General features: G+C 42.6%; 1 protein-coding gene across 7 annotated transcripts in view; it reads right to left on the reverse strand.

Annotated features, from left to right (window-relative positions):
• Positions 1 to 820: 820 nt before the first annotated feature.
• The window catches only part of PALD1 (phosphatase domain containing paladin 1), a 209,710-nt gene continuing 193,742 nt past the window's right edge, over positions 821 to 16,788 (reverse strand). For all 7 annotated transcript variants that reach the window (XM_006122784.3, XM_006122783.3, XM_006122786.4 and 4 more), the window contains one exon: positions 821 to 8,953. In XM_006122784.3, coding sequence (XP_006122846.2) covers positions 8,804 to 8,953 — 150 coding nt within the window. In that variant the 3' untranslated portion in view covers positions 821 to 8,803. The remainder of the gene's footprint in view (positions 8,954 to 16,788) is intronic.

The raw sequence follows: 16,788 nt of genomic DNA on the forward strand, positions 1-16,788 counted from the left end.
AAGGCAGAAACTCACTCACATTTAATTTCTTTTGTAATGTAAGGGCCTTCATTTTTAAAGAAACCTCTCAATCACAAGGATGTTCAATAGAATCATACAATCATAGAATACAAGAACTGAAAAGGTCCTCAAGAGGTCATTGAGTCCAGTACTCTGCCCTCATGGCAGGATCAAGCACTGTCTAGATCATTCCTGATAGATGTTTATCCAACCTGCTCTTAAATATCTCCAGTGATGGAGATTCCACAACCTCCCTAGGCAATTTATTCCAGTGTTTAACCACCCTGACAGTTAGGAACTTTCTCCTAATGTCCAACCTAAACCTCCCCTTGCTGCAATTTAAGAAACTGAAGCACAAGGGTGAAGAGATAATAAAAAGTCTGCTTTATCAGAAAGAGACCATACTGAGGTTTTGCCCCACCTCCACCTGTTTTTCTTGCTTCACAATTCCCAAATATGGTTCTTAAATGTTGTATTTAAGGACTAAAGATCATGCCCAACCATTTGCTGTCATACTATCGCAGACCCATTCCTGCAGCTTGAACAAACACCTTTGTGTCATCTTGTCTGGTCCACACACACTATTCACAAATTCAGAGCAGATGCACTACTAGAAATGAGGACTTGTGGTCACTGATTTTTCCAGCCCACTTTTGTTGTTCTGACCAGTAGTCAGCTGCTCAGATCCTTTACGTCAGGATGGAGGTGTTCTGAGCTCCTAATCTCTGCTTGCTTCAAAGCCAAAAGGGTTTCATTTTCTAGCTTTCAGTGACATTTGGCATCAAGCGCACCAATCACAAATGTCCCAGAATGACAGAAGTCATGGATATCAACTTTTATTAAAACAAATATACATGAAAATACTGGAATCCACAAATTCTATGGCCACCTCATCCCCAGTTCAATATCAGGACAAATTCCTGCAGTCACACCCATGCAAATGAACCATTTTGCCTGTGCAAAGCCTCACTGGAGCAAGAGTCCACCCACTCAGTAGGGCCTGGATTTCCCCTCCTCTGTGTCCATCCTGTTCTCAGAATTTGCAGTGACCTTCCCCACCCTTTAGTGTAGGACAAAAATCATTTGAAACATCCTTTGAGAAGCTGCATTACAGATTTGGCTAGAGAGTGCCTTACATTTTCTCACACAGCTCAACTATCTGCACATCTAAGGGAGCACATGATGGGCAGTGCGAAATCAGACATCTCCTTTCACAGCTTCAGGCCCTGCTGAAATAACTGGTGTGTACGGTATTACAAATTCAGAGCTATACTGAGTCCTTAGGCTCAATGCTTGAGTAGGGTGGGAGTTGCTGCTATGCTGCTCCAGGAAGTAATTGTGCTCCATTGAGGCAAAGCTCCCCTGGAGTTCCACCTGTCAGTAGTGATGGAGAAGGAATATGGGGTCTCAGCCAGTTACCAGGTTGAGCATACTTTAGCCTTTACTGGGTGATGCATATGGGGGAGCACAGCCATGTCTCTACTAGCCATGTTTCTGTTATTTTAGTAGCATGTGGAGCCAGTCTCAGAAAATAGATTCCTAAGTTACAACCAAGGGAGCATAAAGAAAGAATTCCACAAAAAAACAATAGCCAGCCCAACAGTAGCCAACCCTCACTGAAGTTCAGCTTAAAGCAAACTCAAAGGCTTCTGCTTACGGATATAAAATGTTGATTAATTAGCTAATCGAAGATTCAATTAGTCAATGAGGGCGCTTCTGCCTTTGAAGTGTAGCAACAGCCATTGGGTTGCTACACTTCAAAGGCGAAAGTGCTGCAGGGAGCATGGGACCAGCGGGGGACTACAAGCAGTCCCTGGCTGGCCCCATGCTCCCCGCAGCGTTTCAAAGTGGCAGTGCCACATGGAGCCTGGGGTCAGCCTGGAGTGCTTGACTGCTTGAGTTCCCTACTGGCCCCATGTTTCCCACAGCTCTTTCGCCTTTCAAGTATAGCAACAGCCGTTATCTCCCAGCTGGCCCCAGGCTGCACACAGCATTTCAAAGCGGCAGTGCTATGTGGAGCCCGGGTCCATGCAGCGCTGCTGCTTTGAAGCACCTCCTCCTCTCCCTCTCCCCCTCCCTCACCTTCCTGCCTCTTTCTGACAGAGGCAGCAAGGGGTGGGAGGAAGCAACTAATTGACCAGCATGTCAATTCTCCAATAAAGCATTTGCTTATCGGATAGTAGACTAGTTGTTCACATGCCTACTTCAGCTCAAGGGCTTGTACAGTATCTGGCCATTTTGACATTCTTTGGGGGACGAGGTGATGTAATCTCTGGTAATAATGCCCCAGCATTACCCTGCAAACTGTATTTGGGCATGCAAAATGGATAGCTCAATGACACAACAGTAATACAGATATCAGAACTAAGTGTGAATCCCGATACCATGGGTAAAAACAAGTTCAATATTTTGACTGGCATAGAATTAGAGGTCATGTTTAGAAATATGGGCCTAAAAAGCTGCTATTGACTTCACTGCTCGAGTGGCAGGAATTTGAAATGACATTGGGAAAGGGTACCAAGTATCTCAGTTCAGCCCCCTCACCTCTGCACCAAAACCAATACAACCAAAATCCCACTTAGGGGAAATGTGCATATCCAAGCCTCAAAAACCTGAACTTCAATGCTCTAACCTATTTCTTCACTAACATGGCAGAATCGTGTTAAGAAATACCTATAGTAAATCTATTTACTAGTCACTCAAAGCTGTTTAGCAGAAAATAAAAACCAAGCAAACCCCACCCACAGTGCACTAAAAACACCAAAAGCAGGAAAAAAGTCTATTGGAATGTTGGAATTGTGGCGAAGAGAATGGAAATGTAACACACATGCTATGGAGATGGTCCATAACGAATGTTTTGTTGCCCAAGGGAATGATGAATAACACTAAGTCAGTTTGGTATAGCAACATCCCCTTGTCTGGGAATTGTAGAAACCCTGCGAACACTAGTAAACATCCATAGTGGATTCTGACTGCTCCTGCTTCATCTGGCAAGACTCAGGCTAGGTCTATATTGCGACACTTTTGCGGAAAACACTACGCAAAATGCACTCCATTTTGCATAGCTTTTTTGGGGGGGGGGGGGGGAGAAGGAAGAGGCTTTTCTGTCATTTGGCCCCGTCTAAATAGGGCCAAATGGCAGAAAAGCCGCCTCCTTTTAGTGGAACCCTTATGCCTTGTGAAATGAGGTACACATTTGCTCTTCCACAAAAAAAAACTGGAAAAGAAAATGTGTTCCTTGGACACAGTGGGCTTTTTCCAGAATACCTTTGGTATCCTGCAAAAACTCCATAGTCTAGATTTAGCCAGAGAGTGACACTACTACACAGGTCCTCCAAGATGAAAATTTCAGAACTGGGTTTGGCCACAAGGAAGTAAGCAGTTGATCCTAAGCAAGCATAAGCGGTCATAGCTCCACTGAAGTCAGTGAAGCATGATAATCTACATGATATCCACCTATTTGCAGATGTCCTGTCCTAGCGATGGCTCCAATGTAAAGGTCCCCACAAAAACTATTCCACAATGAGCAGAATGAGTGAGAGTGCTGTGCATTGAGTTGGTCTTGGGATCATGCCGGCACATACTAATGTCACTTATATGGGTTATATATGTGCCCTTTTGAGGCATGCACATGGGGGAAGAGGTACAGCATTTCACCACTAGTCTGAATTTAGCCCTAAAAGATCTTAACATTCACAGAAACAATACTTGGGGAAGAACATTCTTGTTGTAAAGAGACCAGAAACAAGAACTGACGAAGTAAGAGAATTACAGAAGTTTCATTACAATGAACAAATGGGAAATGTAAACAAAAAGTTAATTTTCAGTTAAAGGAAAAGCAGGGAAATGTGAAGGAACATAGTAAAGTAGCCCAAGTTAGTGCTAACTAGTGAATCAGAGGGGGACAGGCTGCAGATTACATTTTGTCAGATTTTTATTAGAATTTGAGAATTCAACAAAACACTATCAAAATGGTTATACAGGTTGAACTTCCTAAATCCAGGTTTGGCAACATCTGTGGTCTATCAGGATCATGGATTTTGCTGGACCAGAAAGCCCTGGTGTCAGGGAGCGCGAGCTGGTCAGGAGTTCAGTGGTGGGGAGCTCCAGCTGGGAATTTGCACAGTGAGTCAGCTGTGCAGCCCTGACCTAGCGGCAGCTGCAGAGCCCTATCCAAGAAGTCCCAGCTGGGAGCAGCAGCAGCAGCAGAACAGCTGTGGAGCCCCATCCCCAGGAAGCCCCAGTTGGGCGGAATAGAAGCGGGACCACGGCAGCTGGAGAGTGCCATCCTCAGAGAGCCCCAGCCAGGTGGCAGGAGCGGACTGGAGCCAAGCCTTAGATCTGTAGCAGCAGGGCTGGAGCAGAGCCAGCCAGAGGGAGGGACAGTGGTAGAGGACCTCCCCAGTCCAGCAAATTCCCTCATTTGGGACAGGTGCCTGAGGGCGTCAGACCAGGGAGGTCCAACCTGTGGTAATTTTTCATTTATTGAAAACCCAGTTTCTAGTAATTGTATAATTTCAATAGCTAATTCAACAATATTTAATTGTTTTCTATAAAAAATTCAGAACACTGAAAAAGACGCTAAATTTTTATAAAAATGAAAAATATTGACAATGGCAAGTTTTCCAAGACAACAGTCATTGTTTAAAAGTCATTTCCCTGGATTTTCTTTTCTTTTGAGTTTTTCCAAAGTTTGAGATGCTCTTTCAAACTGCATGATGTAAAGACAGGAGGGAGGGAACCTTTCACATAGCAATCCAGGTGATGTTACTCAAGTTTCTAGACTATCCTAATAAAGCTGGAAAAGAGCTTTTTCTCCATATAAGTGAAATGGCAAAAGGTATAACAAAACAAATATTTTAAAAAGCTAATCAGAACATTTGTAACATTTAATGAGGCTCCAGTAGCTACTTTGTGTTTTCAAAACTAATCTGACATTGCTATATCCACAACCTAGAGAGAAGCTGGTCTCCATCCAGGGCAAGGCTGAGCAACTACAAAATAAATAAATAAAATCAGATTTGCCAGTAGAAATGATGGATAGTGATGAATGTTTAAGAGGAGCTGGGGACCAACCAGCTAAGTAGTAGTTCTGCAGAAAAAGACCTCGGGGTTACAGTGGATGAGAAGCTGGATATGAGTCAACAGTGTGCCCTTGTAGCCAAGAAGGCTAATGGCATATTAGGTTGCATTAAGAGGAGCATTGCCAGCAGATCCAGAGATGTCATTATTCCCCTTTATTCGGCTCTGGTGAAGCCACATCTGGAGTATTGTTTCCAGTTCTGGACCCCCCACTACAAAAAGGATGTGGACGCATTGGAGAAGGTCCAACGGAGGGCAACCAAAATGATTAGGGGGCTGGAGCATATGACCTATGAGGAGAGGCTGAGGGAGTTGGGTCTGTTTAGTCTGCAGAAGCGAAGAGTGAGGGGGGATTTGATAGCAGCCTTCAACTTCCTGAAGGGAGGTTCCAAAGAGGATGGAGAGAAGCTGTTCTCAGTAGTGACAGATGGTAGAACAAGGAGCAATGGTCTCAAGTTGTGGTGGGAGAGGTCCAGGTTGGATATAAGGAAAAACTATTTCACTAGGGCTATGTCTAGACTGCAGGCTTCTTTCGAAAGAGGCTCTTTCGAAAGCATCTTTCGAAAGAGCCTCTTTCAAAAGATCGCGTTTAGACTGCAGGCGGATCTTTTGAAAGAGAAATCCGTGTTTTCGAAAGAGAGCACCCAGCGAGTCTGGATGCTCTCTTTCGAAGACAGCCTCTTTACATTGAAGAACGCCTTCTTTCGAAAGAGGAACTTTCGAAAGAAGGCGTTCTTCCTCGTAAATTGAGGTTTACCGCCATCGAAAGAAAAGCCGCGTTCTTTCGAAATAATTTTGAAAGAACGCGGCTTGAGTCTGGACGCAGGGGAAGTTTTTTCGGGAAAAGGCTACTTTTCCCGAAAAAACCCCTGAGTCTGGACACGGCCCAGGAGAGTGGTGAAGCACTGGAATGGGTTATCTAGGGAAGTAGTGGAGTCTCCATCCCTAGTGGTGTTTAAGTCTTGACAAGGCCCTGGCTGGGTTAATTTTAGTTGGGATTGGTCCTGCCTAGAGCAGGGGGCTGGACTTGATGACCTTCTGAGGTCTTTTCCAGCTCTATGATTCTATGGGAACTGCTATCTGGCTTATTCTAAGTCCTCTCTCACTCTGCCCTTTCAACAAATTAAGGACCAATGCAGGCAAGCTCCACTCCCTTCATCCATATACACACTGGGCAGATACCCCCAAGGACTCAAAGACCTGATTTTCAGACATGCTGAACACCTGTAGCTCATATGAACTTTGGTGGAGTTGTGGGCACTCAGCTCCTCTAAAAATGATGCCTCAATTCAACAGGCAACCTTCTGTGTCACTTGCCACCCATAGGATGTCTCCCCCACTATGTATATATGATGTTTCTATTCAGTTGCACAAGAGGAAAACATGGCTCCAGAAATGTCCCATACACAGGTAACAAACCCTTTTCAGACTAGTTTGAACTTCACTAAGGACATCAAAGAACATCAGTTTCATCAGCCACTGAATTGCCAGAGCCTTTTATGCCTGAAAGGATCTATGTGAAGTCCTCATTGAGGAAAGGGCAGAAATAGTCTGTCTCCATTTTTTTTTAGGCTTGGGGCCCCTCTCAGAACTGAGAGGTAAAGAGACAAAATTTGCTTTACCCTTTAGCTAAGCTTATTGCTTTTTAGCTATTTTTGTTCCCTCATCAAGACAGCATAAGCAGAATAATGCTGAAGCCCAATATGGAAGATTCTGTACAAGAGAGAAGTTTTTCTGAAAACATAAATTGAATGTTCATGGCCTATGGAAATGTTTTGCATGTGAGGGGTAAAATGCACTCTCCACTGAAGTCACTGGGAGTTTTGTTGTGTTTCAACGAAGCCAGAATTTCACCCCAGATATCATATCTTTAAGGAACAAAAGAGAAACATGAACACACAACAGTCTTTGTCCAGTTACAAGAAATGTCACAGGTGCAGCGTTGAGGAAACCTGTAGTATGGTAGATTTGTTAGTAGTCCTTGATATCACATGATGTGATCAAGTTAGTCAAAAGAATTTCTTGCGAAACTGTTTTGGTGAAGCACAGATCCTCACAGGTTTTTAGGCACCCTACTGTCCACAAAGATCTTTTACCTCAATGAAATAATAAACATACACTTGGAGAAACCCAGAAGATCCCATAACATTTAGAAACGAAGTGGAGGCATACAGCTGTACAGTAGTTTTGCAAAAAATACAGTAGATGTTCCATTATATGAAAGGAACGGAATACAAAAGGTGATATACATCTTTGTTACAGAAATCAATAAACAAGGCTGTTTCAGAGTTCTCTGCATACCAGTGCCATACTCTAATTTCAAGTTTAATTTGGCTTTGTCACTTCTGCACAGCCACATTTCAATTACTACAGGGTATGAAAAGAAGTGAAAATTTATGATTGTGCTAGAAGTAACAAAAGACAAAAGAATAGCCACTGCCACTTTGCAGTTACTAGTTATCTATTTACCTTTATCTCCAGCATCTCAAACACTAAAATACCCTGCTGGAGTTGTAAAATACTTGATCAGATGCTTTGCATTTATAAAAAGTAAACAAAACAAAATGCTCCTTCAGAAAGAAGCCAAAAAAAAATGCTTGATAAACAGAAGCCTCAGAGCTTGGATTTTGAAGTAGCAATAGAAATGATTCCAAACAAAAACATAAACCTCTTGTATTTTATTTTTCAAAAAAGTTCACTTTTTAATTTTGATGTATGCACCTCCAGCACTGCTGGCAGCTGATGAAAGCAGGCTCTGAAAGAGACAGACCCGCATGCTTGTGCATTTGTATTTCATATCTTATTTTGTTATCCTATTTATGCTAGCTCTTGACTATTCCATTTCTGCTCACCAAACCTTCTGCAACCAGCCTCTCCCTAAGCTGCAATACTGGGAATGTGACTTCATTCCTTCTTTGAACAATCTTGATTCCCTTTATTTTTAATCCCTTCTTTTTTATTGTTACCTCTGCAACTTTTTTTTATTGCTTTAGTCACACTGTGAAATGCTGAATTCAACAGCAAAACTCCTGTTGATTGCAGTTGGGCCAAGATTTCATCTTTTGTTTCTGGATCCACAAAACTTAGCTCTTTGCTAAACAAAAGCTTTGGTACCATACTACAGCTAAAATATCCCAGCACTGGAAACAGGGATTTTGACTGTACAAGCGGTGGAAAGTTATTGGCTTATTTTTTTCTCAAACACCTCCAGTTTGTTGTTAAAGTTAATTTAAAAAAGTGTAATAAATATGAATGAACATAAAAATCCAGATCTTATTCTAGTGCTTACAGGATTCTTCATGAATCCTAAGTACGCCTGCAAATGCTTTTGCATTTATATCACTTTATATATAGCACAGACACTGCACTGCTATAGTGGGAAAATGAAGAAGGCCATGAAAAATTTGGCACTTGCTGCTAATACATTCACTAAATTCAAAAGATTGTCTCAAACATTTCAGAGATTCTTTCAAGATTACACAATGTTTTTAATTAGACACCTGTCATTTAATTTACAATATTTTTATTGTGTCTAACAGAACACTATAAATTTTTGTTTTTCTAAAGTCAGTTTAAGGTGTGTCCCGTTCCCTCTCCAATCTTTCTGGAAACAAAGTCTTCCTTAAGGCAAATTCTCCCTCCCTCCACCCATAAAAAGCAAGTGAACCAGCCAAGTCTGGAGAAATGTAGACATTTCCAAGGTGCCTCACAGTGTCAGGTCCTAAATGAACTCCCCTCGAAATGGAAGTTGGCTACGGCTCTGTTCCTGCCAGCGGTAGCGGAGCTTGGAGAGAGACTTGTCTTCTGGGTTCTCAAACTCGGCAAACCCCAGTTGATTCAGGATCTCATAAACTCCAGCCTTGGCCGCCACCTGAAAGCAAAAGAGGGTGGGGGGGCGGGGCAGAAAGAAGAGGCTTACATTCTTTTGAGTATACAGCTGGATTGTGTTGAGCACAGAAGTTTATCAGCATGGCATTCCAGTTACCCTTGATGTAAAACCATCTGGGTAAGTGAAAAGAATTAGAATACCACACAAAGCAAGAAGCAAGGACACCTCAGCCTTCTCGATGTCAATTAGCTTCTCCATCCCTGCTAAGTAATGGACCCACACATTCTTTAACCTCCTCTTTAAAAAGAGTTGTATTTAAATGTCTGTACTAAGAGGTTATGTATTTAAATAACCAGTTCTTGTTGCTTTTTATGTTTCTTTTTAGGTGTAACTCATCTTGTGCCTTTGCCTCTCTGATTATGTCCCTACTGTGTTACTCTTTCGTTCTCCACCTTAGCAATACATCCATGTTCCATTTTTGGTAGGATTCTTTTTTGATTTTCAAGTCACTAACAAGCTTCTGATAGTCATATTGTCCTCTTACTATTCTTTCTATTTTTTTCTTCATATCAGGATAGTGTGCAGTTGTGCCTTTAATATTATTTCTTTGAAAACCTGCCAGCTCTACTGAATTCCTTTATCCCTTAAGATTATCGTCCCAGGGGATCTTACCCAACAGTTCTGTGAGTTTGTTAGTCTTGGTTGCTTTTTGTTTAAGTCCGTTGTCCTTATTCTGTTGCTTTTACCCCTTCCTTTCCTTAGAATCATGAAATCTATCATTTCATGATCACTTTCACCGTAATTGCCTTCCACCTTCAGATACACATTTGATTTCTCCGTAGTGGTCAGAATCAAGTCTATAATGGCTGTTCCTCTGTTTACATCATACACACTCTCAAATAAAAGGCTGTCCCCAATATAGTACAAGAACTTATTGGAAATTGTGCTACAATATTACTTTTCCAACATTTGTCTGGGTAGTTAAAGGAGCTGTGCTTGTTGTAAGAACTGGTAGTTAGAGTAGCTGTGACAGGTCCAGTGCATACTTAACCTAAACTAAAGCTTGAACTATGGTTATACATATGGTAACAAATAAAACTCGTACTTTCTTACATCTGGTGCTTAAACATTTTATAAGCCACTCTTTAACTGTTTGCGTTAGCATTTCCAGGGTTTGTTAGTTTTGGCGGAGTTCTGGAAAAGTTACAATGTTGCCTTGTTTTTGCTAAAAATGTAGTGCTTATGAAAGGGCAGAGAGGGACTGAGAGAGACTGACAGCACTTCAGCCCAAAGATTTCCTTTTATCCAAAAGCCAGGCACACGTCTCCTCTGAAGTATACCTCAAGCTTTGCCTCAACCCTTCCCCCTCAAGGATATGTGAAGTGAGCAGGGGTTGACGAGACAGATTTAAATGTGTGAATACACTGCCCTTGCTGTGGGAGTGTTAAGGAAACAGTCCTGTTACAATCAATTCCTTTGCTGTTAATGCCTACACTCTGAACAGACAGCTCTTGCAGCCTGATAATACTTGATAGCCTCCTCATTAGGAGAGGTGCACTATATTTTCCTTGTCAATTGGAGATAACTGATGTACCACACCAGGGTTGCGAACTAGTAATCAACATCTTTCAAACAAAAAGCCATTGACTAGCTCACTTTTTAACCATGGTCCCATACATACACTGATTTAAAAAAAAAAAAGATTCTCAGATGCTTTCAGCACTTATATAGGCAACAAAAGTATTAGTTATTGTGCTCAGAGAAAAATAAACTTCCATTTAGAGAAAGTGGCTATGAGAGTGAATATACACAGGGAGGTTGACATTTAGCCATAGCCACACAGTGCTAAGGTGCCATTTGGTTTCAGTGGGAAAATAAACTCATATAGGAAGCTATCCAGTGTCAGTCAAACTACAGGCAGTCCCTGGGTTACGTACAAGATAGGGACTGTAGTTGAATTTGTATGTAAGTCGAAACTGGTACATATTGTAGGGGAAACTCTAGCCAAACATTTCTCCAGAGCTCAGTTTTATTCTCCCACACCTCACTTCCCTCAGTCCTTTATTCTCAAGCTGAGGTGTCTGCTGAGAAAAGCCGCTCCGCGTCTCCCTAGTCTGCTGGGGGGGGGAGGGGCGCTAGCTTCGTGTCCCCCTGGTCTGCTGGGGGGAAGCAGCTAGTGTGGGGTTGCCTCACCCCGTTTGTAAGTAGGGATCCGATGTAAGTCGGATCCATGTAACCCGGGGACTATTTAAGAAAGAAAGGAGTCTGCACAGTTTGGTGAGACAGAGGTTGGCATAGAGAGAAGTCTTCTACTAAACCAGTGAGACCAGAGGTCTTAAACATTCGGTAATAAGGATTCTTACTGACACCACATTCTGCCCTTTGTATGGTATCCCATACAATAAAGAATGTTAAGGGTGCAAATTCAACCACTCAGTCTGGAAATGCTGAAGCTAAGATAATACAGGCAAGTTTGCGCCTCTCTCTCTCTCTCTCTCAATACTAGTATCAGGTAGAGGAGAATCATGTCCAGTGTATGTTTCAGTTAACAACACTGCTGCAGGGAATAAACAGCTGCTTGTTTGAGTTCATGTTTCAACACCTGTTTCTAATTCAGCACTGAGATGCTCCAAGTGATTTGATCTTATCTTTTCCCAGAACTTCCACATACACCCTTCATCTGCCTCTTTCCCCAACCCGCTGCTCTCACCCTGAGATACTTGCTGCCAATCTTGTACCTAATTAGTTATTTAGTGAGAAGTGTAGCAGAGGAATTGCCATTTTATTCTATAAAGCACTGGGGATTCATTTGCACATGAAGAAAATAAGGATTTTGTCATAACTTTCTCCTTTGCCAAAATTCAACAGGCCAAAATCATTTCAATAATCAGCATTAGGTCAATCCTTCATGGTATTTCCTTACTATTTAGACAGTAAACATCACTTTAGAACTGTTTTCTTAACCCTATCAGTAGGTTCTTTGTACTTGAAGGTGCTGAAAATGATGATCATCATACATCTTGCATTCAGAGGATTATTCTAGGAGGGGGTGGGTGAGATTCTGTGGCCTGCACTGTGCAGGGGGTCAGACTAGATGATCATAATGGTCCCTTCTGACCTTAAAGTCTATGAGTCTGAGGTCCTCCTGCAAAATGTGATTACATGGCCATGGAGTTAGTCACATAATTGTTCTTCTGTGATGACATATGGCAATAACTGTCTATTAATTGCACATTTTAGTCTGTAACTAGAACATGATGTATGTTTTTGACTTCTAACATGGTGTGTTAGACTAGCAAAACAGAGCAGACAGCTCCTATGCACTCACCCACAAGAGAGAGGCAAGGCATCAGGCTAGGGATTACAACCCATTGAGACTGAATGGGTCTAACTGTCCAAACACTAGAGCAGCCATCAAGAGGGCATTCTCCCAGAGGCCCTACTGCATGCTCAATTGACTGGAAAAACTGACTGTCAAGCACCAGAAGATTTCACACCTGGGCCCATAAACAAAAAAAGATTCAGCAATAAGGTAATTTGTCCCAGGCCCCACACAGGGATGGTGGCCTGTTGAACCTGTTAAAAGGAACCAGTCAGAGCAAGATTGAGATAGATATGCAAAGAAAGATCTTGGTGTGTTAAGAAGGTAAATTGGGTCTGTTCTGTTCCTGTAAAGAGACTAAATGTGTTTGTTGCTACTAATTGTTTTAAAAATATTTTCCTGTTTCGCTATGCTTTGTCCCAACTACAAAATGAAAATACTTTAAGAAAGTTTTTGTTCAATAGCACTGGTCACAGATTCCCAAAACAAAGAAACACAGATGCCCAGAACATACTCAGATCTGTAGTGATATGCGGTTGGTGTGCACAAGGTAATATAACTAGGGATGTAAGCGAGTAGTCGAGTCAACTATTTGACTATTTGCTTCCCTCCCACCCTTGCTGCCTCTGTATCAGAGCAGCAAGTGTGTGTGTGTGTGTGTATACACACATGGGGGAGGAGGGAAACTGGAGCTGGTTTTCCCCCGGCACCATCTCCATGATGCCACCTCCTCCCTCTTCTCCCACGCTGCTGCCTCTACCAGAGACAGCAGTGAGGGTCAGGGAGGTAAGATAGGCTTCCATGATGCCACCTCTGCTCACAATGGGCCCAGACTTGCCACAGGCAGAGGCTGCTCTGGCAGCAGGCTCTGTCTAAAGAGGGTCTCAGCAGGGGAGTTGCCCTCCTCCTGTTCGCCAGCCTCTGTTCGCGGTGGCCAGGGTGCCTGTGTGCCCGGCTCCTACTACATTTAAACTGCAGAGCCACAGCAGGGGTAGCTCCTGGACCGGAGCAAGCTGGGACAGAGCATCTTCCCTTATCAACTAATCGTGTAGTCAATACCACCTCTTATCATCCTGAAACATAACCTGAGCCTGGCCTGGCCTACCCCCTGAGGGGATGACACATGAACATAAGAACGGCCGTACAGGGTCAGACCAAAGGTCCATCTAGCCCAGTATCCTATTTGCCGATAGTGGCCAGCACCAGGTGCGCCAGAGAGGGTGGACCGAAGACAATGATCAAGCAATCCCATTGGTCCTCTACACCGCTACCAAAACTTTCAGGTTCCCCTAATCCCCGTAACTTTCACAAACCAATCTTGCATTCTCAATCTAAAAATGAAATCAGCAGCACACTGATTGTGTAAGGGCAGTACAACATAGGTGTAATATCAAATGCAAAAGTAAGGAATAACGGACAGCTTATTCTGTGTGGCAATACATTGCACAGATGATGGGGAGACTTGGGAAAACACTCCTGAATCATTGCCTGCCTATGTATAGAACCTAGGTACTTGATTCTAGTTAGTTTCATTCTGAAAAATCTCAAGCACTCTACAGAGGTAATACACAGGGATCAGTCACCTGCCACTGTAAGAAGTCACTTCTGGCATGGAATCATGTCACTATTTAAGTGATGCTACCTAACATTTTAGAAGGCAGGAAGGAGAGGAATAATGTATCCAATTAAAATGAGAGGGGGATTTTAGACAGGAAGGGGCTGCTTCTCCTCTCACAGTGTAAGTAAAGAGAAAATCAGGCCTTAAGAAATATAATGACCAAGGCTGGAATCTGGCCAGGACACCAAGGTTTAATACTACTCTTTAAAAGTGCTTTGGGATTTTTAGTGGCTGTAAGTGGTGGTGGGGGGGGGGGGGTGAGGGGGGGGGTCATGGTGCTGGTGCACTTTGTTCTTGTCTCTAACTCTGAATCCCCTTGTTTTACGATGCCTGACTTAGTGCAGGTGGTGTTATAAGCCAGAAAACAACACACATTCTAAATAAATCCCTAGAGCACAGACAAACTCTCATTTTAGAGCCCCTCAAGAGTGGAAAGGAAGCAAAGGCAAAGGAAATTTTAAACATTAGTATAAAAAAAATCAGATGTGAGTGCAGTTTACCAACAGAACTAGACAGACAATTTGGAATTGCTACTCCAGACTAGACAAGGCCACCACTCCCACCCACAAAGGGTGCTTGACAAATAGTGAAATCTACTAAGCAAATGCAAGGGCAGAGAATTTCATGACGTGCAGACTGCATGTTTCCAAGTAGGGACATATAAGGAAGAAAAAGCTTATAATCTTTTGATGGTGAGAGAGCTGTGGGGAAGATAGACACATCAGCATCACTTCTGACCAATTTCTCTATGTTGGTAAAGATAGGGATGTTAAAATGTGCTTAATCATGTAAATACGTAACCACTGAAAATTTCAGTGGTCACACATGGAGTGAGGGTAAGAGGCAGTATAATTTCATACATTGCCCCTGCCTATATTTTTAATCATGCAGGAGAGTTAGAATTTCAAGGCTCTGTCTCTTGCTGCTGGCACATCAGCAGTGTTGGTAACCTTTCTGACCAGGACCTAGTCTACACACAGTATTTGTACCAACATTATAACAATTTTGGTTCAGGGTGCGATTTTATACCATTAGTGTTATGCTGGTAAAATCCTTTGTGTGGATGCAGTTCTTATCTGTATCTTATACCAATACATCTTATTCCTCTGCCTGTATAAGAATAGCTATAAAGCTATTCTTTATATAGCCATGCTCCAGGGTTGTACTGCTTTAACTATACAGGTACAACTCGTGTATGTAAACAGACTCCAAGAGCAGGAAAAGGATTCTGCTGGCACCTTTGATGTGGAATCCCAATGCCTGGTTTGGTTAGCAAAGAGATCTCTTGCTTCATAATCAGTGTCTGACCACAGATTGGAGGAGGAGAGAGGGTGGGCAAGACTAGCTCTGTAATTCAGTTTTGCTCAAGGCTCTAGAAACACTTACGCTGCCTCTCCCACCCCACTCCCACCGTTTGGCAGTGAAAACAAGGAAATAAATGAGGTGCCATTTCCCTCAGCTATTTAAGGCTGAACACAGTGGAGCACATTTCAACCCCGATTCGGTTTCAAAGAGAATGTTGGGTAAGGCAGGACAGATAACATTCCTTCCTCCCCTCGCATTCTACACCCCGATTTGGACAGGGCACTGGTGGCGTTTTCCTCCCCTCTTCTCAACGTGATGAATATCCTTTTTCCAGCACAGTCCTTTCAATCGAGATTGGGCAGGCTCTGATTGTAACTGGAGTTGGCAGATGCCCCTTTCATCTCTCTCTGAAAAGATCAAACATGCCAATATGAATTAGCAGGGCTAATTGAGACAGAGAGGGGAGGAGGTTTTCCCACAACACACAAGCCAGAGACTCCCAATTTACTGCCTACATGAACCAGAGAGAGAGAGAGAGAGGCTAATCTTAATGCACAGATTTTAAAAAAGAGGGATAGAAAGAGTTCCAGCCTCCTCTCCTCCCTTTGTCCACTCAATTTTACCTTCTTACATTGCTCAGAATGACTCAGTAACTACCCCCATCCCCACTTGCTTCCTCAGCATTTGCTTAATTCTGGAAGATCCTTTTTCACAGTACCAAGACTCTTTAGGTGCAGATGTAGTGACTTCCTATCTTCCTGCAATGATGACATCTAAAACAGTATTTTGCACAAAATATAAGGGTAATTCAAACCCCAAAAATCTAATGTCACTAAGTCACAGCAGCTGAACAGTACATGTCACTTGCAGACACTGCAGCTTCAATTTTATTTTTGTATTTTATGCTGAGATACAATTAGGATGCAGGGATAAGATTTTATAAATGTATAGAGCCCTATGGCCATATGCATATTAACATTAATGTCTTTCTTCCAGCATGACATCAATACAGCTAGGCTACGTCTAGACTGCACTCCTCTTTTGAAAGAGGCTTTTTCGAAAGATACTTTCGAAAAAAAGAGTGTCTAGACTACAGCCAGTACTTTTGAAAAAGCAAGCTGCTTTTTCGAAAGAGCACCCAGGCAGTCTGGATGCTATCTTTAGAAAAAGCACAGTTTGCAATACATAGCGCCTTTTTTTCGAAAGAGCACTTTCGGGGGGAAAAAGGCATTATTCCTTGTGAAACGAGGTTTTCCGCAGTCAAAAAAACTGCTGCGTTCTTTCGATTTACTTTCGAAAGAACGCGGCAGCACTCGACACGGGAAGTTTTTTCGGAAAAAAAGCCACTTTTTTTGAAAAAGCCCTGTAGTCTAGACACACCCTTAGAGATACCCAGTATGAAAACCTTTTAGTTTAATGAAGTTATAGCAGCTGACAGGGCTTTCTCGGTGAATAGCTCTGAACTTCAAAATTCAATCTATCCCACTCTAATTGGGACACCTGCCAAACCCTAGAGATACAGGCATCCACAATACACCAATATAGCTTGAATCTCTTGGTTCTTGGGCATACTGCAAAATTAATCTTGTTTCCCAGGTTCCCAAGATGGAAAGATGTGTTCATGGCTAGGAC

The sequence above is a fragment of the Pelodiscus sinensis genome, chromosome 8, assembly GCF_049634645.1.
Source record: "Pelodiscus sinensis isolate JC-2024 chromosome 8, ASM4963464v1, whole genome shotgun sequence".
NCBI lineage: Eukaryota > Metazoa > Chordata > Testudines > Trionychidae > Pelodiscus > Pelodiscus sinensis.